General features: G+C 36.8%; 1 protein-coding gene across 5 annotated transcripts in view; it reads right to left on the reverse strand.

Moving 5' to 3' along the window:
* Positions 1 to 5,278: 5,278 nt before the first annotated feature.
* The window catches only part of NUP58 (nucleoporin 58), a 35,115-nt gene continuing 14,778 nt past the window's right edge, over positions 5,279 to 25,615 (reverse strand). For 3 of the 5 annotated variants that reach the window (XM_030477758.1, XM_030477757.1, XM_030477759.1), the window contains 6 exons: positions 24,996 to 25,114; positions 22,791 to 22,873; positions 19,835 to 20,036; positions 13,955 to 14,053; positions 11,022 to 11,117; positions 5,279 to 7,341 (listed from right to left, as the gene is read on the reverse strand). In XM_030477758.1, coding sequence (XP_030333618.1) covers positions 7,172 to 7,341; positions 11,022 to 11,117; positions 13,955 to 14,053; positions 19,835 to 20,036; positions 22,791 to 22,873; positions 24,996 to 25,114 — 769 coding nt within the window. In that variant the 3' untranslated portion in view covers positions 5,279 to 7,171. Of the gene's footprint in view, positions 7,342 to 11,021; positions 11,118 to 13,742; positions 13,871 to 13,954; positions 14,054 to 14,536; positions 18,026 to 18,287; positions 20,037 to 22,790; positions 22,874 to 24,995; positions 25,115 to 25,615 lie in introns of those variants that run through there. The other 2 variants (XM_030477761.1, XR_003990313.1) reach the window with 2 other exon arrangements.

The raw sequence follows: 25,615 nt of genomic DNA on the forward strand, positions 1-25,615 counted from the left end.
CCTGCCCCGTGCAGGGCAACCTGGATGAGCTGCCACAGCCTCCCTGCAGTTCCAGCTCCTTCTGCACATCTCTGATACAAGCAGGAGGTTGCTGTTGGCACCAACAGAACATTACCATGCCTGAAACCAACATCAACAATGTTAAAAGCCATCCCTCTTAACCCTCAGAGCAGAGCTTAGCATCAACCTCACTTTGCTACCGTGGAATGAAGAAGGAGCTTTGCCCTTGTGGTCTGTACTGTGTAAGCTTAGCTAATGGCCAGAGCAGGTCTGACCCTTCTTGGGGATAAGGCTTGCTTCTGGTTTGGCTGTCGGAGGTACACAAACACCTGCCTGCCCATTGAAAACCATTCTTGTAGCTTAAGCATTACACTGCTGTTGTGGGGGCAAGCAATGCGAATGTTGGCTGCAGAGAGTTCCTTCAGACAGCCACCACTTCCCTTAGTCAGCAGCCAGAAAGGTAGAAGACCATTCCTATTTGAAACTGATAGAATGTGCATTGCTAAGGCTCATAGCTGTGGCATTAAGGCTAGCACATTCCTCTTGCTATCACTTCTCTCAGTTAACTTTGCCCAACCTGATGCTAAATGAGAACCACTGTAGCTGCCTTTGGCATTGCTCTCAAGGATAAAGGAGGCGACACATGGGTGAGCTGGGCCAAGCACAGCTGCACGAAACAAAGGTGACACACTAGTAAGATACAGGTATGCTCAACCACGCCTACAGAGACATCCCACGCTACTAAGATTTAGGGCAGTGCTGGCCTAAATGCTCACTGTCATTGTATCTATTTGGCATTTGGGCCCACCCATCCCAAGCCTTTCGTTGAAAGGTAGATTTTTTTTTCAGTTAGGACTCCTTTATCACATGTACCTTACCTTATACCCCTGGGTAGAATAGCAGCAAAAGTATTTGTGCTCAAAGGTTTGATTCCTTTTGCTCATGTTGATAAAAAAATAAAGGTAGTCCAAACAGCCAAGAAATGCTAACACTGCCAACATGATTAGAGGGTTTTGGTGTTATTACAGTCTAGAGTAGCCTCTACCTAGGTGCTTAACCAATGAGTTAACACACTAGCTTTAGCTACCCAGCTGTACATACTTTGCGCGTGTTTTTTTCTCCCAAGGTTTCACCCAACTGAAGGTGTACTCAAGCTGGCTGTCACAGCACTTTTCCCCGTGAGAACTTACCCCTTTCTTGTCTTATTAAGATTACATGGTATTTTTTTTTCCGAATTTCAAGTTTCATATAATAAAATAGCTTGATTTTGAATACGTGTCAAGTCTGTGCTTCTTTCCCTTTTTACCACACTGCAGTGTCTGATCAAAACCTCATCATTCTAGCTTGCTTTTATGACTGGCATCATCACCTCTGAAGCATATGTTGTTACCACAATGTGCCACATTAAAACACACAGAGCCAGCAAGGGATTTCTTGCCCAGGAGATATACACCAGCCTCTATTTAGAACCAGATTTTGGAAATCAGTTCATCTGGAAAGCTGCTGTCCCGCTTCTGTTGCCCAAGCACACGCCGTAGAGTGACAGCTGCATTGAAGACAAAAGAAAGAAGGAAATCCATCAGTCTGAAACATTAGTTGAACAAACAAGTAAAATATCTTTGACCTGTTCAGCTATTGACCTGCTTAGGACAGGAGTCCATACTCCAAGTTCTCCATGAAGTGTTCAACAGAACTGACCCCATATCCTGTTGAGGGCAGATCTATACTCAAACAGAAGTAAAATCAACCCAGAAACGTTTATAGTTTATAGAAGGTTCTGAACTTAATCGTAACCTGTTCATAATGAGCTGGACTTTCCCTGCTTCTAAAAGGTGAGAAAACAGAAAGCAAACCATTCTTTAGAGAAGTTATCAAAGCTAAAGTGAGACATAGCCTACTCACCTCCTCACTGTGGCACTTCAATAGTAGTGGTGGGCTATAAAGGTTAAAATCCTGAGGCTGACTGAAAAAGAATTAAGTAATAAACCTCATAGCAACTGGAGTCAAATGGGTCAGAAGGATCATTCAAATACTGAAGTTTAACAAAATCCTTCTACCTTAAACAAAAAAGTAAGAAAATGTGAATGACCTGGAAAAAAAGAAGTGACATAGAATCATAGAATCTTTAGGTTGGAAAAGACCTTCAAAAACCCTTCATCAACTTCGTTGCTCCTCTTTGGACCCGCTCTAGCACCAAAATGTCTGTCTTGCAGTGAGGGACCCAGAACTGAACACAGGATTTGAGGCACGGCCTCACCACTGCTGAGTACAGGAGGATGGTCACTGCCCTGGCCCTGCTGGCCACACTATTGCTGATACAGGCCAGGATGCTGTTGCCTTCTTGGCTGCCTGGGCACAAACGGGCTCATGTTCAGCTCTGTCAATCAGCACCCCAAGGTTCTTTTCTGCCAAGCAGCTTTCCAGCCACTCTTCCTCAAGCCTGTAGCACTGTGTGGGGTTGTTGTGGCCCAAATGCAGGACCCAGCACTGAGCCTTTTGTTGAAACTCATACAGTTGGTTACAGCCCATTGATCCAGTCTGTCCAGATCCCCCAGTAGAGTCTTCTTACCCTCCAGCAGATCAACACTCCCAGCCAACTTGGTGTCATCTTCAAACTTACTTACTGAGTGTGCACTTGATCCCCTCATCCAGATCATTGATAAAGACAGATCATTTCATAAACCCATGCTGACTGGGCCTGATCACCTGAGTGTCCTGTACATGTCCTGTGATGGCACTCAAGATGATCTTCTCCATAACCTTCCCTGGCACCAAGGTCAGGCTGACAGGCCTGTAGTGCTCTGGATCCTCCTTCTGCCCCTTGTAGATGGGTGCCTCATTTGCTAACTTCCAGCCAACTGAGTCCTCCCCAATTAGCCAGGACTGCTGGTAAGTCATGGAAAGTGGCTCGGTGAGCACTTCCACCAGCTCCCTCAGTACCCTTGGGTGGATCCCACCCAGCCCCATAGACATGTGTGTGTCTAAGTGCTGTAGCAGGTCACTGACCATTTCTCTATATATACTGCATGACAACAGCTACACCTGGAGGGGCTTTGCAGTGGCAGTACATAATGGCAGCCTTCTGCCACTTGGTGAAAGCACCATTCTCCACAGAGCTATTAGAATCCTGATAGAACTCCCTAATTTTATACCTGTTTTTAATTTCTTCGGTTATGGCATTAATTTACAATTCCCCCACCCCCCCAGGTAAAAAAAAAATCAACTATGTAGAAAATGAAACTACTACAATAATCTATTTCTACTACTAAATGCAACATTCAGCCAATACAAAACATTCCATTAAAAACTGTTGATTTGGAACTACAAAAATACCAACACATAAACAGTCAATGTTCAGTTCAGAAGAAATGATCCCAAACTGAATTAAAACAAATTGTCCTGTTCACAGTAGGAAGCCTTGTGCTCTACATCCCCTCATCTCCCCCCACACTTCTCCTCCCCCCTCACCACCTCCATCCTCCTTTTAAGCAACCTACCTGTCTGGTTGGGTGGAGCTTGCGTGTTCCAGCTGGGTCAAAGCTCCATAGGCAGAGGGTAACTGCTGCCTTCCAGAGCTGCTGCAGGCATCAGCTCAGTGTCACTGCCCTCCCTAAGCCCAGCTGCTCATGTTCATGAGAAGTTGCAAAATTTACTACTGTGATACTTTAACCATCCACTGCTGTCTCGAGATAGTAACCAACGTTGTAAGGCACTTACTGAGAGCGAATAGGGAAACAACAGCCTGACAGCACAACCCCAGCAATTAGTCCAAAACCTGCCTAATTTATCACTGGAAAGGTTTGTGCATAGTTGGTTCTTTGATCTTCTGAACTTGCATAAGAGTTTTAGGGAAACAAACTTTTTATAGAGCATAGGTTATTCATGCTAAACAGCATAGATGGGTTTTTCTATATAGTTACTTTTAATTTCTCACTAAGAACCTAAAAGGTGCTTCCTTCATATCTTCTGCTGAGACATTCCAGGTATTAAAACTAAACATGTGAGAGCCAATACGACTCACTCTGGATTTTTTCCTACTATTAACATGAGTTGCAAACTGGGAAAAAACAGAATTATCACTGACAGGGGAAAAAAAGGACACTAAGCCTGTTCCTGAACTTTGTTTTCATTTTTAAAATGATGCCATAAAAGGAACTGAGGTTCAAAATGCAGTTATGAATACATAGATGGAGAGTGTACAGCTGGATTTGGATTTCCTGTGGCAAGGAAGATACATAAACTCTATTCCAACTGCACCTTATTTGAACCTCCTCCCTCCCAGTCTGCAATGAAACACTAAGTTTGGTAGTATTTAGCTAGCCAACTTCTCAGGAACAGAGACAAGTGTGAGTGTAAAGAAAGTTTTGAGATGGTGGACCGGGAAGAGGATCATAAAGCAAGCAATCTATGGTACAATGCTACCCTACCTCCTGCTATGTGCACCGTAGGGAGAACAGTGAAGAAAACCCAAGTTACTTCTAGTAAATAAAGAGGTCACAAGTAAGTTTACACCACAGCTGTACAAGGTACAAACTAATAGAGAACCACATCCTACATATATGATTTCAATCTTCCTCTGGTACATATTTTTCTTTCTTTACAGAACAAATAATCCAGACTCGATTTCATTTCATGGTGTTTAAGTACAGATCAGCTTCTTATCCTGCCTTGTAGAAAACCAAGTCACACCTTGAATGTATTTGTATTTTTCACTCTAATTACATGTCTTTAAACTAGAAAAAAAAAAAAAAGTATCCTTTGACACAGCATATACAATGTTGATCCCTGAAAATCATGGCTAAAGTCAACCACCCAAGTAATATTCTGGGAATATAATTATTTCAAATCCTGTTTTGACTTTAGTTTGTACTCCAGCATATGACTATTCTACTACACAATCACTTTTTCACTTAGGGTAAATTAAGGACATAATCACTGCCTTCATGTGAAAAGAAACAGAACACGGGTACCCAGAAGGCTCCGACCTCTTTTGAATTTCCAAAGCCATGCCTAGTGCTGTGTTACATTACAGCATGATCCGGGTTTATACAGCACACTGTGAAGAGATTCTAGACAAACCCACAATACAATAACTCCCTTCACCTCCCCTACCCCTGTGACCCAGAGACCAAGGCCCTAACTTCAGTAAGAACAATTTTGCACTATATAAATTCCAGGAAAAACAATTGTACATATTAGCTGATGTTTTTGTTTCTCCTGTAACATAGGAGGACAACAGGAAATTCTATTTCAAATAGGCAAATATGTATTACAAGGATCACAGCATTATTGTTTTATTGTTTGCACAATGCTAAGTTGCACATATGGACAAACAGTACACATTTAGAATTATTTTCACAAATTAATACATTACAAGAGAGTCCAGTGGTTTAACATATTAACTATTAAAAAAAGCAATAAGGAATACAAACATTATGGTTTTGGCTGCAGCCCAATGACAGTTTTAAAAAGGGTTGAAATCCAAATAAACTGAAAGCTTTATTTTTCAGACACATAAAAACTCCACATTATATCCCTTCCTAAGAGGCTGCTCACAAAGATGCAATAACATACAATTACAAAAGTGAAGAATTCTGTGTTCAGTTTCCCTTAATTTTATTAGATCAAGTGACAAACTGAACATTAGTCAAAGAGCAATCACTGCCGAATGCAAACATCATTTCCAAAACGGTAATAACACTTTAAGAGAAAGCAAATGACTTGGTACTAGAAAAACTGTATGCACTGTAACTGTTTTAGAAGAAAAGGTGCTTTTGTGAAAATGATTGAGAATATTCATTGAATGCATGTTATATACAAAACATCTTCTACATAAAAAGCAACTCGGCTCCAAAGTTTCATGTTCACACTTCAACCTGTATCTTTATTTGCAAAGGTTCAACTGATTATTATTTCCTCCTTAAGATGTTTTCACAGCTATTTCTAGTGCACACCAAATTTGAGATGCAGCACAACAAGCTATGATGTTGTAATAGGCCAGGTTCATCAACTGCTGTTGCAATAGCTTCAACCTTCAAATTACGTCATTTTCATCCTCCAGTCTTTAGCAGCAACTTACTGTACTATACCTCGTACTGAAAGCAGATATGCAACTGCTCTTAAGTCAATGCTAGTAGAGCTGATGATCAGCTAGTGAATCAACTCCGGTTTGTAAGAGCTAATTCAGGTTTTCATTAGAATAGCATATCCTATCCCCTCTAATTGCAGGGAAAAGCTCATTTAGGCTAACAACTCCCTGCTTGCACACAAACCAGGTGGCATTCTGAGCTTTCAGCTGAAATGCTGCGATGCCCTACTGCTCAGCTCTGAGAAAAACCAAAACCAAACAGTTTGGGAACATTACCTATGAAATGTCAGAGTCAAAATCTTGGATTCTTCTTTAGAGTTGGTTGCTAAATGGGTCGAGAAAAAGGTTAAAAAAATCCAGCTATTAACCATTATTTACCAAACTTTATGAAATAGTAAACATTGTATTTCAGCTGGTCTTAAACAACAAAACACAAGAAGCAATGATGACATAGCCCAGGACCCACTATTTGAAATTCCTAGGAATGTCAAGATGTGGGACCATGGGGCAACACAGAGAAACAGAACACACAAAGAAAAGGAGACCTGTCTATGGGCAAGGTTTGCACATCTGTATTTTATACATATATATATACACATACATATACACACAGAGGTGTGCACTGTACTGTATATATTTACATCCATATACACAAAAACACCCTGAAGTAGTTTAAAGGCCATATCCAGGAACAGAAGATATGAACTCTAGTATTTGTACTAGAATATATTTTATCTGTACAAAAAAACCAAATATGCATATATTCTTATGGTATAAAGCTTATCAACAAAAAAATATTCTGCTACTAACATTAGGTTAAATAGATGGTTTTACAAGATTCTTTAATAATAATGCAGTATAGAACATTTCTAAAACTAGGGCTAAAAATAAAAATACATAAACGGGTTTCTATTCACAAGAAAATAGCTGTTCAATATGATTTCATTTTGTATTTCAGACTAGGGAAAAGTAGCAAAACTTTTATAAATCTCCTGGGATGCAATTTAATCAATGCATCAATCTAGAAAAATAGACTTTTCAGATGAACAAAGTTGATTCACTTCCCCTTCCCATTAGGGGTGCCTATCTTTTCCCTCGCTTGTTTCCAGCTGGAGGTTTCTTCAGCTGAAGAAGCTGCCCTCCTGTCCCAAAGCCTGCAGATGCAGGATTAGATACCCCGAATGTCAGGCCAGCTGATGCTGTGATGCCAGGATTGCTGAAGTTAAACCCAGATGTAGTCGAGCTGCCAAAGCCTTATGAGGGAGGGAAAAATATTTTAAAATGTAAGTTATATCAGGACTGCAAGCTTGTTCTCCTTGGAGTTACGAACACCAGCCACTTTATTACCCATATTTAACATTTTATACCAACATGGCTCTGTGACAGTACGCTACATTGCTAACACACCTGACTTGCTATGACACCTTGGATATTAGAGCACTAACACAGTCTACCTCGGTGGTTGTAAACAATTATATCCTAAATAACAAGTCTTATACCACTATAACAGTAGCACCCAAAAGTCCCACTGAAACCGTACAATAGAAGAATCATAATTTTTCAAGTTCTCAGCCTAAATACATACTATGTACATAAGGTGGGAGGGAAAGCAGAAGTACAAGCAGACCATGGCCCACACACATCACTCACAGCAGGTAAACGGCAAAGCTGCAGCTGGAGCTCCCAGCGCTGTGCCCTGCTGATAGGCTACCTCTGCCTGTCTTTATAACGTATGTGGCATGGACCACACCGTAAATGAGAGCCAGAAAAGGCTCAAAATCCTTGACAAATTCTTGTTATTTAAAAACACCTTTTATGACTTAAACCAAAAAGCAGCACTAAAAACAAAGCTTTGGAAAAACTGAATGGCTAGGTGAGGAAATTGTGCTATTTTAACTCCTCCACTCTCTCCTATCAGAGCAAACAAATTGAACATTTGGTTCAGCTATAAAATGAGTTGAGGAAAATCTGCCTTCTATTTTCAGCAACACTAAAATCAAGTCATTTTACTTTCTTTTGTGAGTTTATATCAGTTTTGCACAAACAACTTGGATAGTAATTGAAACTATTAGAGAATGATAGGAATTTCTCAAATATTAGGTAATAAGTAGCAGAACTTCGTAACTCCGCTTTTTGTTCTTTCAAGAAACTCAGTAAGGTAACCAACCATACGAAATAACTAGTATGACATGAGCTTTTAACAACTAGTTTCATACAAGTTGAAAATGGAATAACAGAATCATAGAATGGTTAGGGTTGGAAAGGACCTTAAGATCATCTAGTTCCAACCCCTCTGCCATGGGCTGTAAAGAATTAGAATATTAAGAAAAAATGGGACTGGTTCACAAGCAAAAAAGGGTATATTCTCAATAAGCATTACTTAGCACATAGACAGTTAAAGCAATCCTTTGGTCACATCAGTATCTCCAGCTCAATGCCTACATACTTTTAAAGCACAGAAATCAAAACCCAACTGGCTGTCCCATCAGAATTCCAAAGTGGCTCTCACAAGCCTGATGTCTTCTGTTCTCTCACTTGCTACTGATGCTTTGCATCAAGAACTACTTCAAAACAATGTGAAACTCTTCCTCCTGCAATGCCTGCACCTGGGTTACATACAACAGACATCATTTTGTCAAGAAAATCCCCCATTATCTACATTCCAACAAGTGCAGTCCTTCGACACGCAGTTGCCTGTGCAGAACTCACTGTCAATGTAATGGGCATGCAGATCTCGAGTGTGACTGTAACGACATTGTTCATTTGGGTCTTGCCTCAATTTTGTGGACTAATTTGTCTCTCATCCTAGTATATAAGGAGTGATACACATGCAACTATTCCTACATTTCCCTGTAAATTCTAAATCCCAAGTAAGATTGTCAGAAGAATAAACTTGTTCTACACCAGGAAGTCTCATGAATGAAAAAAAGAGATTGATTTCCTACAGACTTTGTATCTAAAAGCTGCTCATAGTTACACATGGATTGTATTCAGAATGTCCCATAACTCATATTCACCCTATTTTCCTAGCTTTTTCAAGAACAAGATTCAGAAACAAGATACAACTATCATATAATAACACAAAGCAGAATGTTGTTTCAGGATCCTCTAAATGTTATCTAATAAATGGGACACATTAAAATAAAAAAATACATATAATCAGGCTAGCTTCAGGCATCAATTCAAACCCATTTATAAACCCTTGATAAAACTAAACTAGAGATCATATGGAATTCAGATCTATATGGCATTGGATTTTTGGATATAATAGGTAAAAGTTAATGTGCTTTGAGGCTACCATTTTTCTATAGAGGTCTCTAGTCCATAATCCCAGTCTAGATCAGGATTTCATGACCACTTTATTTTATAAGCACAAAATGACAGGAATAACATTTACTCATTTATACTTCTGGTTACCATCTTCTGTACTGAGACTCTAGAGATAACTGAAAACAGTCTTAATTTCATTGGGTCCAACTCCTTCACTGCTAAAGAGAGACTGGGGACATTGGCACCATGACAAAGCCTGGTTTGAGGAATACAGTGAAATGACATCTAAATTATCTCTGCACACCACTAAGTTAGCTAAGACAGAATTGCTACTTAATTTGATTTGATACCTCATTAGTGGTGGACAACTGATCCATACAACTAGTTTTCTAATTATATTTTTTTAATATATGAAAACCTAAATTATGTACTTCGTAACTCAGCAGCTTGAAATACAGCAATATTATTTCTGGAACTATAACTTAATATAGGCTCAGGAAAAATGAGCTACAAGATAAAATGTAAGCAGTGTTTTTCACTTGTTTCTGATATTTAAAGAAATAAGCAAAAGCAGGTTGATGCTTAGACTCTGCATATTGCAAAATCAGAGATGTTCTGTCAAGAATTTACCAGGGTGTTACACATTCATGCATGTTACACAGCCAGCTTAGTAAGCTAATTCCACGTTATGATACAAAGCTTAAGGTACTTTACAGGTCTAATTTGACAGCCTAGCACATCACTAACGAAGGAAAAAACAAAACAAAATTAAAAGCATGGCAACTAACAAGATGTTCATCCAAGCTAATGTACTAATAAATACCAGTCATTTGCTATGTTTGTATTAATAGCAGTTAAAAAACATTTTGCTTTTAAAAAAAAGAAACATACTACCAAAAGCCAATCCCAGGAGACATGATACTCCTTCTATCTGTCACTGAAGAAGGACTGTAAGACAGACTACGCTAAGCTATTTGCCTCAGATGCAAGCTATAAAAGTGACTAAGACTTCAGAAATCTGAATTAAGGAGTAATTGCATCTCTATTTTCATTTTCTCGCAACCAACAAAATTAAACAAAAAAAGCAAAATGAGTAAAGTAGTTCAATTGCCACAATGTTTTCAAAGCAGTTAGATCAATGAATTATGGATATATAGAGAGATACAATACCTATAATTTACTATTCAAATAGAAAGGATAAGTAGATAAACACTTTTAAGGAAACCTGGGCTTCTAAACGGTAATTTTAACTTTACTTGTAAATACAGGAAGTCAAATTACTGCTGTATTTGTCACAAATTACTACATTAATTTCAATAGGTCAGTAACTGTATGGCCTATGCAGTTAAGTAGTAACTGCATTTCTGTGCCTCACACTGCACCTGATCCAATCTGATGCATCTGATCTTCTGCTTCCACTCCTAATTAGATAGATACCATCAAACAGAAAACAGTAATACTGTCTACCTAGGAGACCTTTAACAAAACCCTAAAAACTTCTCTGAAAATGTGTATTTAGCAAGTAAGTAGTTACTTTAATGGTTATATATACATGCAACTTTAAGAACATTTGTTTCAGTAGCTGTCTTAGACTTGATTGCATCAGTTTGATTATAACACTTTTGCTTTGAGATAAACTTGAATTCAGGAGAAAGAAACCAACCTGCACTTAGACTTCCTGATGGTTTACTCGAAGTTCCAAACCCAAATGATGATGCTCCTGTAGCACTACTTCCGAAGGCAGAGCTACTTCCAAATCCTAGTAGAATAATAGTAAAGACATACAACAAAAAAATTACAGACACAGCAATTACAGACACATGTGTTTTGGGCAAGTATTCTAAAACCAAATAGAATTCTAAGCCTTACTTGGTAAGCAAATATTCCTAAGATTGTCTCAAGAGTTTTTATTCTCAAGAGAACACTGTGTCAAGAAAACAGTGCAAACAAGAAAAAAATACATCCCATAAAATATAGAAGTAAAGGAAAAGCTATAAAAAACCCCTACAAAAACAGGTGAGTAAACTACCAGAGTTTATGAAATTGCTATTGAATTGCTGTTAAATTGGCAAGAAAATGGTAACTAAATGGGCCAAAACTAAGAAAATTCAGACACAGGTTACGACCTCTATTACGAAAAGCTGTAATCTTCATCCATGATAAAAGAGTAATTCTCTATGCTTAAAAGAGAGTAAAGATTTTCTTCAGTTTAGGAAGAAACCAGAAAATAGGTTAAATACAGAACAGAATTTCACAATATTTAATGTGAAAAATCATCACATACGGTCAGCCACAAGCATATAGTCGTACTAAACCTGATTCTGTTAATTTTGTAATTGACATTTATAATTTCATAATATAAATTTCATGATTTCAGGTTGTGTTATTAATATGAGACCCCTTCAAAGGAAAACTAAGTTGATATTTGCAGTTTGAGTTGGATGCCAGACAGGAACAGAAATATATTCTCTGATTTTGGCTGTCTCAAGAGGTTTTCATGAAGAGAACAGTATTTGTATTTGAGGAAATCATGCCCCCATCTGAAGTTTCAAGTGTCAGAGAAAATACTTGTATTTTACTGAAAATTGAGCCTTTACCATTTCTTTACAGAAGTAATTTTTAGATTTTAAAAATAATAAGGACTAAACGCACTATCTGAAGCGGTGTTCTCCTGTCTTCCACAATATTTAAATCAAGTAAGCTTTAAGGGTATATAATGGCAAGTATCATTTGAATGCAAGATAAGTTTATTTAAATGATACACTCTTTGTCCCACCTAGCTTGAAATTATTTACCAATGGTCAGGGCAAGGTGTTTGCAAATATTTAACGAAGCATAGAATTTATACGTTACGTATCTTATATACTTAAATGTAAAAGCCTGTGTTTATCACTAAAAAAAAAAAAAAAAAAAAAAAAAATCACAGAATATCACGGAAAGAGAGCAAATCTTCCCAATTAAAATCATATTGCAAGAGAACACATGAAATATCATCCTGTTAAAAAAATCCTTAAGATTAAAAATAATAAAAAATAATCTTATTCTGCCAATTTGTTTCCAAGAGCACACCTACAGGACAGTTTGCTGTTATTCCTTTGTTCTTCTACATTTGCTTCTATCAGATAGTCTTCTTGGTTTGTCGAAAGAATAAAACTTTGCAAATTAACACAGAATAGGTGAAATGCAAACGAATACCTTCCCAACCAGAGAACCAGCAAAAAAAGAACATAAGTTAGGCCTCTAAGACAAAACCAGAAGCAGTTGTCCACCAATTTAAAAGAAAGTGTGCTTTAATTTACATTATAGACTAAAGATTCTTTCTATATGTTCACCCACTCTTGCCAACCTCTTTGATTGAAGAGAAAGATTTTTTATGGGTTTGCTTTTTTTTTTATAAGGCATTTAAAATATTGTGGAAATGACCTGGTAATTCAGAAATTCCTTTTACCCCACTATTCTCAGTTATTTTTCCTGTTTAGGTGTACAGACTTTCTTTTATCTGAAAAAATCTGATGAGAAAGGATATTAGTAGATTTAAGGATAATTTCAAGATGATTATTTAAGGTAAAATTGATTTAAGTTACATCATCTTTCCAATACTAAGTGATGCATAATTATTTTAAATACATTACAACACTGATTCACATGTTCAGCTCATAAAGAGGCAAAAATGTAGGGATGTGGACCAAGGCTGCAGAAAGGAGAGGATATAGTAAGAAAACCCACAACACATTATGCTTGTTCTCAGCAGATAGAATAATTTCCTTTGCAGATCTCATACAAAAGCTTCAGAGGACACTAGAGTCTTCTGACTTGCACTGCGGGAACCCCTGACCTACGTAGACTGGAAATTTACACACAGATTGGACTTTACTAATCACTGAGATTCTACTTGTAGTTCTACTACTTAGAATTCATTACATTTAAATTAAAACTTCTACATACATTTTTTTTTTTTTTTTTTTTTTTTAATTACCACCTACTCTTTTACAGACATGCATCCTCTTGGAATACATTCCCCATCAGCACTGTTAACATTTTGATAAGTAATTTCCCCTCACTTTCAAATGCTGCTTTTTCAGCTTTAAGAGGGATTTCTTTTCCACCTCAGCACTGAGGGAAAGAGTGAAAGCTAACGCAAGCATGCTTCAGCAAGCAGGATCCCAGAACTGTAGTAATTTTTTTAGCATTTATTCTTATCTTAGTCCAAGCAGAAATGGATCCCTATAGTTAAAAATTGTACATACATGTGAAAAACTTCTATGCAGTAGCTACAGCATGATCCAATGTCTTGAGTGCCTAACTTTCATATACGTAAAATTAAGTCAAGTTGTAGTTACAAAAGGATGTACTTGATGTACTTCCCTAGCTTTAAGAACAGAACTTCTATGAGATTACTTCATCCTGTCCATTCTGGGTTTTTACTATAATGGCTTATTAGCCTTAGCAACTCCTTCTGCAAGGCATGAAGAAGTTTGCAAAGTGCAGACTGCCAAATTTTAAGGTCTTTCCCTGAAAGAGATCATCCTCTTAGTGCAAGAGATTAAGATGTGCGGTATAATAATTCAATGAAAGATTAGAAAAGTTAAAGTGTACCTCCAAGGCTTGAAGAACCTAAGCCACTTGATTGCAAGCCAGTGCCAATACCTGAGCCGAATGGCGTTCCAAAACTAACTCCCAGAGATGGCTGTGGCCCTGGTATAAAAAAAATGAGAACAAACTTGCCTTACTCTTTCATAGTAAAGAGATCCTTTATTTATTTATTCAAGTATTTGATAATGTGAACATCGTTTTCAACAAACCCCATTAAGATCTCAAACCTCATCAAAATTCCTCAACTGTCTGCCCCTACATCCACCTGGTGAAAACCTAAACCACTGATTTTAATAAGGTGAAACTAGTCAAAGCTAATAACACAACATCATTTAGTATTTTTAAAAGTTAACCAGTCTCACCTTAACTTTAAAACTTTAATCAGAACCTTGAGAGAACTCGTAGATAACAATACTTTGGAATCAGAATAAGGGAAAACCTATGAATTAAAAAGGTAATAACTGACACTAACATAATTAAAGCTATATTACCAAAAGTTAATTTAATAAATAGGAATTTTCAAAACTACTCAAGTATTCCATCCAAATTTAAACAGAACACTAAGATAAAAAACAAGACAATGACTTTATTTTATTAAATTTATTGTTCATTTTTAAGCAAGTCAATTACACAGTAACATGACAATTCAATTCTTTTCCACACAAGTAATAACGGAGTTCTGTTAAGCTCTGCTACATAACACCATTCAATAAGGTAAACTAGTCAAACCACCTGTTTAAATAAACATTTACAAAAGGCACAGTTCTGTGTACCTTAATGAATTAGATACATTCAAAATTTCAGAGTCAGAGTTTGTCCCATAATTAAAAAAAGTTGACAGTGCTTTCCCTGCATATTCAGACTAAAATGCAGGACTGTCAAAAACCACTTTCAGTCTGCCAAGATGAAATTTACAGCCTCAGTTCCTTTGTTCTTCCTTCCCCCCCCACCTTAATCTTGGGGAATAAAGAATGAACTTGCTAGCCCATTACTAACACATTTTAAAAAATTACTTCTGATAAATAATTAATATATTTTGACAGTTTTCACAGTACAATCTTATATTCCTGTCTTTTTCAAACAGTTTTCAGTGCACTAGTTAAAAAGTTTAACCATTGAAGATAAAATACAGTGCCAAACTCTTAATCCACAGACATTCACACCTTTCCTCAAGATAGCCTTCTCCATCTTTGAACATACTTTAAGTATTCTGTCTGTGAAAGTGATGATTTATTCAAATATTACTATAAATCTCAAATAATTTCAGTCTTTTTCCTAAATCATTATCACATTTGGGCTTATTTTCATCCAAAATTTCTTCATACTATGAAGTTTCCTGTTACTACTAGAGTTTTAAAATGTAAACATTTCTAGCTTTTAAAATCCCTTCAGTATTTGAAGATTTAAATGGAAAATCATTTTGAATCAAGTGAAAGGCACTGTATGTTGAAAAGTAACATTTTTGCTAGGAACACAATATTCTTATGTGATCCAAGCTGAATGACAGCTGTATTCTCAAAGTAGTGTTAAACTAAATTTTAAGAGCAACTAAAGTTGTTAGCTTTCACTCTCTGCTTAGCAGGGAACAGTTGGGAAACCCAAACTATTTTTTCAATTTAAAAAGTATATCAGATGTTGTAATTACAAGTTTTCCCATAAATTTCAAACTAAACTTGTTTACATCCAGTTTAAATACTGATACACCTACCTAGCAGCTCTTTAAAAGTAAGAAAATTGTTATCAATAAAAGAAACAAAAAACCCTACACAAGCCAGTCATCTAATAAACTAAAAGAACCCCAAAACAAATATCCAGTTCCTTCTCAAGTGCACAGGTTTCTATCTCAGTAGGAGGCACTGTTAGTGGAAGACCTTAAAACAAAACAATACAGTCCTCCAGGCAAAGCTTTTTACCAAATGCAACGTTTTTTTAGAGCCAGTAGAAAACATTACTCTAAAACACCTCAGATCACATAAAATAGGATCTTATGCTTTAGGCTAACAAGCTTTTCATTGAGCAACAGCATATGATATTTGTTGATTTTGTACCATAATGTTCTGAAGGCATCATCACTACTTACAGTTTTTGTAAGTAAACATAATTTTCAATAGCAAAAAACTAGTAATAAAGATTCTTCAATGCCAAAAGTACTAGCAAAAAAAAGTGGCACTTCTGGCTATTATAGGTATGAGGCAAATTCATTATAACAAGTATTTTAACATTTTAAAACTTGATATAGATATAATTGCCCTATAGAGCATTTCAGTTTAATGAACAGGACCCACTACAACGAGCCCAGACAGGTCAGCCAGATTTCCTAAAGTGACATTCTGCAATTTTTTTGAAATCACAGCTGGTCCTAACAGTGAACAAGTTTAATGTCACAACTTAGATCTGATTCTGACACAATAACACACTGACAAATTTTAACCAAGGTTAATATAAAATTACACAATAAAAATTAAGTGCTATGAAGATTTCAGTATTCCTTCCCACAAGCACTTCAATCTCATACTAAGTCAAAGCATAACAGTGTGCTAATAGCTTGATAATGCTTTGACTAACTCTGCACTTCACAAGTTAAGGAGAGAGTAACTAAGTTGTTGTGGGGGTACATTTTTTTAGAGGAGGAAAGGTGAGACTGAAGAAAAGCATTTCTTTAAGACAACTTCGTCTCACCAGAAAAACATCCATTTCAGCCTCACGCATTCACAGCTCTTAGTTCACCAGGCTTTAGTTTCCTTTAAAATCTTCTACTTTAGTCCCATCAATAATAATAGGTAGACTAGTCAGTATCATTTTAACTTCCACGCTGTTCAAGATTGCTCAGGGAAAGTGAAGGTGAGGCAATGGTTAAAACTCTAGCTGCTACTGCGTAAAGCATGACCAGCCTCACTGCTACCAATAAAGCTGTGCTCAGATCAAAGTGCTAAACTAGGGAGAAAGGCTGTGTGCAGGCAAGACTTAAGCATAATTATAATAAATCTAGCTTCAAAAAACTGCACAAAATTGTGCTCCAGTGTGCACGCCACAGTCCTGGTGTCCTGATTATCTATCCCAGGAGACCAGTGGAGTGCATCTTTGCTCCCTTTCTTCCATATGGCCAGGATCCACTGACTTTATTTATTTCAATAGAAGCCAGACATGTCTTGGCATACAGAGAGAACATAAATAGGGTGCATATCTACACCCAGGAACTGGGGAAACATTCCCTGATCCCACAGCTTTGATGTAGCTACCAAACTTTTGACTTTTGAACACAAATTTAAAATAAATTATTTAACTTTTTCAGAGAAAAAACAGTAACTAACTCTAACTTAATCTTACGAAATAGACTTAACCATGTAAACATCAGATTTTTTTTTAAAAAGAGACTAACCATCCTGATCCCTCAATACTGGAGTACCGTATATTAGAGTTTAGTCAAAAACTTTAAAGCCCAGATTAATTTTTTTGTTTTATTCTTATCTTCAAGAACAGCAACAGCAGGTCAAGTATTACACAGACATTCCCTACCCCTCATTACATACACCTCATTTCATAGTCTTTTCTCTCATAACCTCCTACCATTCTTCATCTATCCCACTCTTCAGGATCAAGATCTTGCAAACAAATATGCGTGACTAACTTCTAGCAGATAGTTTATCAGTCATAACATAATACAAGGTTAAAACATTAAAACATTTGCACTTTTGCTGCAGCAAATGGCCATCCGAAAACTCAAGGAAAGAGGAGGCAGTATTTAAATATTTAAAGATTCCTGCAAAACTGAAAGAATAGATTCTTCTTTTCCACTAATAGTAAGATAAAAAGTGGCAGCCTTAATCTGAAGCTAAGAAGTTTCATGTAAGTTGTGAGGAAAAAGTCAAGCACTGAGATCAGTCATTTAGGAAAGCTGTGAAATTTTCCTTTCTAGCAAGCTTTTAAGGCTTTCAGGTAACTCTGAAACAGTTCAGGCCTGACTAATCCTGCTTTTGAGCTAGAGGAACAGAAACAATGACTTCAAGATCCATCTAACCCTATTTTCTAGGAGTTTTAAGTACTCTTGAAGTGCCACTCAAAACATCAATCTACCTCTACTTCTCCAGATCCTCAAATGAGTTGCATGGAGGATAACAGTATTCCAACCCAATAAGTAGACCAATTGTTGTTTGGTTTTGATGGCATGCTTGCCAACTTTTGTTGGTGAGTTAATGGCTTTGTTCTATCTACCTCACTCTTGTAGTTGGCATATTGTTGGCTTTTGAAATACTCTGCCAAAATAATCAACCAAAACCCTTACCCCCAAAACCAACTTAAACATACCCCCATTTGCTCCTTTCACTACAAAAGGTACTGAAGTTCTCTTGAATCTGGACTAATGAAGAGGAAATTCAAACCACTCACCCCAATTCATGAAGATTACATGTATAACTTTAAATGTGACATTCCAAATATATGACTTTCATATACAAATAATCCTGTAATGACCATGGAGAGTATTTAGGAAAAACAACCAAACATGAGACAGGGAAAAAGATGAAGGGAGAAGGAACTACTTTGGCAACATTAAGCTGCACAAGCCACGCTTCTATCTGTATTAAAAACCCTGAAGCATGACGTTACATTATCTTATGTTTTCTGTTTAGAAGTCAGACTCTTGCAGATGTCACTTCTACAAAATTTTCATAGATTAACATAGCAGCAACAGGAAGACTCTGGTCTATGACGGAAATTTAGAAAACATTTCATCAAGACTAAATTTTTTTGTAGTATTAAAAATATTTTGGCATATTTGTCTTTTAAACCCGTCTCCTTGCTGTTTAGAAGGACCAGGGCAGGAAGCACATTGTATTTTCCTTTTACAGAGAAGACAAGGACAGTCTAATAATTTGTTAAACTTAGGGTGGTTGCTGCATGGTCTCTTCATTAAAACCATTCAAAATATGACTGCTGCTATAAAACAAGAGATGGAAAAAAATGCTAATATGACTTCCAGCACACCTATGATAAAAAACATTTTAGAAAGTAGACGGCAGAATGAAGTCACCTATGATTTTAATAATTTAGTGAATATCCATGTTCAAGTAAAATCAAATGGAAATTATCTTATTTCTGTTAAATGATTAAATATCAATTCAATTCTCTACATTCAGGAATCGCTCTCTGAAAAGCGTTGGTTAGTATAACAATGTCAACTAAGGTGCCTTAAGTTATCTCCTTTGCCATACGTATCCATTCTGCATTAGCAGTGGGTGATGTGTTTTCTCTGTTTTGGTCTTCCTCTTATACACATGCACAAACAGAACCACTGCTCCACTCTACTTTCTCTAATATTTATTTGCAACAGCAGAATGGTCAGCAAAAACTGCTCCAACATCACCCTGACAAAGGAGTTAGCTATAGAATAAAAAGTCAGGCATCTGTCTTCCTATTCTAGAGATGTTTGCTCCACTATCCTTCCTGTTCTACAGCATTTTTCATTTTACAGTTCCAAAGTGCTATATAAAAATGCATTATTAATTTTACATAAGAAAAAGGTAATATGCATTTAGATATTCTCTCCTCACCATTTTGAAATAATTTACTATAACCATACAATTCTGGAAAGAGGCTATATTATGTATATTCAGAGATGTTACTGAAGAGTGAAGACTCACATTCAAGGGGTAAGTTAGAACAATACAGTAAATATCACTAATACAAGTAAATTCACAAGATTAAGTATCTGCTGTATAATTATTGCTAAGTCTACCCTGCATTTTTCTAGTGGCTATGTATCAGTAACTTTGCTCATCACAACGTTTAGATTTAGTCTAACACAAAGGAAGACTTCATAGAAAATTTTACACAAATTTACTACTGTTGTAACACTAATAATCTATAACTTGAATGCACTCAGACCTGTAGCAGGCTGTTGCTGCTGAGTAAGTGTTGCAGCCATCGCAACGGCTGCTGCATTTGGTATGTTGCTGAAAGGGGTCGGTCCAGTGGTAACACGTGGCGCGCTCTGCCACTTCTTAGCTTCTGTTCGTCTTGCCTCAAACACATCCATGGCATCTCCCAGAAAGGTTTTCCTGTAGCCAAGGTATTGGTCTTTGAGCATCTGAAGGGGGTGGGGGAAGCCATTTTAGTTCAGTGTATTTGACATAAAACCTTAACTTAATAAGGAAAGAGATGCTAAGTTATTAGTAACATTTCCTTAAAAAGCAGAAAAAAAGAGAAAAAAAAAAAAAACAAAAAACAAAACCAAAACCAAAAGCCCCCCCCATCCTAAAAGGTTCTAGTCAGGCTATGAGCTGGAGAGAACTGTTTTGAATCAGCTACAGCCAGAACAGTTCCTTACTTAAATTCTGCAAAGCAGTCAAGCATAACAGACTAATATGCTGAATGGTACCAATGTCCAAAATCTTAGAGTTGATGTGAATCAGCACAATTCAATTTGTATCACTGTACTAGCTGAACAAAGAGGCAAAATACAGGCACGTTACTAGCTTATAACATAAACCAAAAATAATACACTGCTACCCTTTCTGCATGTAGTCTGCTTTTGCTCTCTTCACATTCACCTGTATTTCTTTCTTAACATAAAGCTAAACTACTAGAATTTTAGAATTCACTCTTGTTTCTGATACATTTCATCAATGATGTGATGCAGTGCAAATGCAGATAATTCTGCTTTAGACTAACAAGTAGCCCAAACCTGTTCTGTTTTGTATCCCCCCCGCCCCTTTCCCCACCAAAACCCACTTTATGTGGGAATGCCTAGCTTGGCCTGTTCATCATGAGCCATTTCTATCTGTCGCAGATGAGAGAACTATGAACACCTCCAATAACATAAAAAGAATAAATGGCTTCAATTAAAAAATTATTTCCACCTTCTAACAGAGAATCTTTAAATGTAATAAATTTATTAAAGCCAAAGTAGGTTCAAATGAATTTTACAGAAGGCATACTAAGTCCTCTGTTCCTAGCTAAGGATATGTTTAGTTCTGAGAAGAGCAGCTTACAGTCCAAAAACTCTGACTCAGGATTTGAACAGCTGTAACCCTAGATCTATCAGCAACAGCAGGAAACACAAAGAGTGACTCATTATCACATCAGGAGTGCTGTCTTTGGAAAAAAAAAAAAAAAAAAAAAAAAAAGACATCTGCAGAACTCTGATGAGATGTAATACACCACCATACTGACTGACAAATGCCATTAGACATTATAGAGTAGTTCTTAAGGCTAATCTATGCAGAATGATTTAATGACATTCTCTACCTGAACTGTGCCCAAGCACATTCTGCTTTTCACTATCCTTGGATACAGAATGTATCTACATGTTCATACATTATATGAATACATTTAACAACCAGCCCTATGCACAGATGTTTCAGGCCATATTTTTCTGTAACTTCAAACCTCTGAATCGAAGCATATGTGCAAACCAGAAAGCTTACTTCAGACAAAATAATGGATTGTGGTCACAGCTCTGCCTTCACAAACCATATCACAAACATCAAATAAGGCAGACAACAGTTTCAAAACTGCTCTCCTCTCCGATAAACTAAAATAGATAAGTCAGAATGACAGATCCACTTAAGCAGTACATTAATTTCCTGATTTTTGAAGGTTTAGTTATAATTGTGTCTTTCACGATATCAGCCTTCACATCCAGATTAAATCTCAGAATTTCTCCAAAAGGAAGAAAAATCCTCAAACCAACCCCCTAGTTTCAGGCAATAGGATACTTCTTAAGCTGAAGTAAAGTCTTTCCTATTCAATCATGCTGACAAGGTCCTGAAGATACTATTGCTTTTACTTGCATACTAATCCAGCTCTTCATCCTGAAGAGCAACAAAAAAGGTATCATCACACAGACCACTGCATGAGTTGAGGCTATACTCTGATCTCAGAAGTAAAAAGCCCAGAACACATTTGGGATCCTTTTTTGTGTAATTCTGCTGAAATTATGGAGCAGCTGACAGATTCTGTATCTGGTACCACAACAGAGTTAACTCAGCACAAATATCTGATGGCAGGTAGCTGTAAACCAGCAACTATCCACGCTGACAGAAGCAATGTGATGCAGTGCAAGCAATTAAGTTAATTCCCAATTAATTCCCATTAAGGAAGTCACTTAGCAAAAACAATCCCAAACACTTGCACTTTTCTGCAAGGGGTTCTGAAGATCAGTAAAAATTATAGATTGCAAAACACTGAAATTTTCTCAATATGTCCAGAACTGTAAATGGGAAAGTCAAGCTGCAGTCCCTGATGAAAAAACCAAGCCTAACTAGGAGTTCTGATACATTAGCATTTTTTTCTACAGTACTCTTTATCCATACATATGGCTTGCCATGAAAACCAGGTTGAAAAAAAAAAAAAAATTAATCAAGCCAGAACACAATTTTCACCAAAATTCTTTGAGATGTCAAGAAATCTTCCATATGAATGCCTACTTTTTTGTTCCCTATTTGTGTAAGAGCAGATTTATATCACCTTTGCTTGAGATCAAAAGGTCATTAGACAAAAAGTAAAACATGTAATCATGAGCTCAAAGACAGACATTTAAAAAATTGATCAAAAATTAGAAAGGAAGAGCAGTTAAATGAAAACCATTTTGTAACCTAAATGGTTACTGTCAGTTGCTATCATCCCTGTGAGTAAATCATTCAAATTAGACTTCAGCTGAACAAAAGTTACTTTTTCAATCAAAGCACTTCCCCAGGGTAGTTCCAAAATTTTTAAAGCAGTTAATTTAACAAAAGGGAAAAAGAAAAAAAAAGAATACCTGAATATATATTATATTTTCAAAAAGTGACTCTTCGTAGTTCTTTCACTAAATACACAGGAACACATGAAAACAACATACCTTTACATTTTCATGTATTGATTGAAGTTGTGCAGCTAAAGCTACAAATGTTTGATAGATTTTCTGCATTGCCATAGACAAATCTGCAAGAGGCATATAAAATATTGGTAAGTGACAATCTTACTACCAGGAGAAAAGATTCTGTGTTTATACCACAACAAGTAATCCACCCAAAACCCATCCAGCGCAGAGCACAAAAACAATTCCATGAGAACATGTTCATGTCTATAAAAAAAGGTTGCGAGCAATTGGGTGGCACAAGTCACCCAAGGGCTGCTTTTTGAAAGGGCTTCGAACTTGCTTTTGAGAAGTACTCTCTTCTCAGATTTGTTTTTATATACATGGTAATAGTTTCCTATGATTCTATCATTTAGCAAGCCTAAAAAAAATATCATTTAACCTAACTTTGTCTAATTACACAGGAACGTTTTACCTCATTGGTTTTTTACATAAATATAGCTAGCTAAGATTTTCTTGTGTTCGTGTGTATTTTCCACTCTTCCTGACTTAAATGTTATTTTACCAAAGAGAAAGCAGTAGAATGGAAGCTTTACTTACATTTTAAAGACATTACTGACAAGCATCCCAGGAATTCTTATTCTAGCTCTACCCATGAGCACATCAGAAAAACACAATGGAGAGCTTCTTGCCTAATGAAGTCTTAATATTTACGATTTCCTATTTCCCAAACAGATATAAAAGTGTCTGACCCAACTAATACAAAACTTCAGGATTAAAGGGGAGATCTTAAAGATTTTAACAAAAATGAAGAATCTGCTGACATAAAATGCTTTTCTGAACAAAGCACTGAAACAATGTACCGAAATGGACGACAGGGAAGTGCTGAAGGAGGAAAGTGCTCAACCGTTTTTATACTATGAAAAGATCAGCTTCTGCATTTCCTCTGAAGATGCATATAACCTACTGAAATGCAAATAGTAGCTATCAAGTTCTTGAAGATGGCATAGGTCTACTACCAATGATTCTTGAACTGAAAGATCTGCCTCTTCATAGGGGAATTTCTCCACTATAATTTGCATTTCTTTCTGAAAAAGAAAAGCTGGGGAATAAATCTCATGCCAACTTCAGGGTTGTGGAGACAGTGGTTTCTAGGAAGACTGGCCACTAGTTTCCAAAGAGTCTGAAGGCAATTTATTGATACTGAATACTAGACATAGTATATACACATACTAATACTAGACATAAAAATTTTCAAGACATTCTGTGTCATGGTTTCCCATATGGTAAAGGCAATATATGCAACACAGTGTTGACTAGATCACTAGATCATTCGCTGGCAGCCCGAGTGTGCTGGCACAACAGATTGAGCCTTGCCCACACAAGCAAGGAACCTTTAGATTATAGCAGAAACTCTTGAAAAACCTGATGAAAAACCTGTAAAGGAATCCCTCTCACACTCTGAACAGACAAGATCACATGGGGAGATATAGGACCCTCGGGATTCAACAGGTCTTCCATTCTGGAAGTTATGTCTGGACAGTTCTCTGGATTTTGACATAAAAGATCCAGAGTCTATGTACCATTCCCTGAATATTAAGATGTTCAAGTATCATTTGGCACAAAAAGACATGCACTTGAAATCACTGCTTATTGCAGGACCTATACCTACAATGGCCCAAAAAATAAAGATGTCTATGATCACAGGAATGGTAACCAACCAGAAGACTACTGTCCAGAGGTCAGTATTCTCTGACCAGAGGTCAGTATTCTCTGACCAGAAAGATTCTCCCAAGATTGAACAATGTGGCATCAAACAAGACTAAATTTTCTCAGTGAGATCTGAACGCAATACCAACAGGCTCCAAACTAAGGAAAAGTCCCCATTTTGATCTGGACCTGGCAGACCAGACACCCATATCTGTCTGGTCAAAACAGCCCAGTGCAAAACAAGAGGTGCCAGACATCAGCCTTAACAGCTGGATGCTGAAGGGAAGGAGATGGATATAGTGGATGTCAAAACAAATCAGGCTTACAAATTACATGTCAGAAACTGGATCCATCTTAAAAAGCTCAATAACCTTTATGAATTTAGTCTTTACACTGAGCAACTGCAGAATCTATCTGAACATTTATTTCTGTACGTTAAATAAGAAAAGCCAACAATAACAAACGAGAAGATTAAGTTTTTGTAGGTACAAGATTTCTTAATGTTTAGGTATGAAATACTAAAATTGAAACATTTACCTTGTGGAGTTATGTGTGAATTATTTGCTTGAGTAGCAAGATGATTTTCCAGTTCTTCTATTTGTTGCCTGTATTGCTGCAGCTGTACTTCAAACTGTTCAACCAAGATTCTGAAGTAGCTAGATGAGTAAAACAATAAAATGATATGATTAAGTTGTCACTTTTTAAAATCAGATATCAGCTGATAATTCTCATTTAAATAATTGCAAGTTATGTTCTGACATTCTTGAAGTCCCTCTGCTAGTAGAAAGTGAGTAGAGACTGTATTTCTCATGTCAATGAGATAAATTAGATGTAGAAATAACACACTGATTCTATGAAGCATTCAGTACAAACATTACAAGAAGCAGAAAAAAACTCATATCATGAAGTTCATAGAATCATAAAATGGTTTGGCTTGGAAGGACTTTTAAAGGTCATACAGTTCAACACCCTGCAATGAGCAGGGACATCTTCAACTGTATCAGGCTGCTCAGAGACCCATCCAACCTGATCTTTTATGTTTCCAGGGATGGGGGTTCTACCCCTCTGAGCAGCCTGTTCCAGTGTTTCACCATCCCATCATGAAAAATTTTGTCCTTGTATCTAGTCTGAATCCACTCTCTTTCACTTTAAAACCA

This window comes from Strigops habroptila, chromosome 2, assembly GCF_004027225.2.
Source record: "Strigops habroptila isolate Jane chromosome 2, bStrHab1.2.pri, whole genome shotgun sequence".
NCBI classification, from domain to species: domain Eukaryota; kingdom Metazoa; phylum Chordata; class Aves; order Psittaciformes; family Psittacidae; genus Strigops; species Strigops habroptila.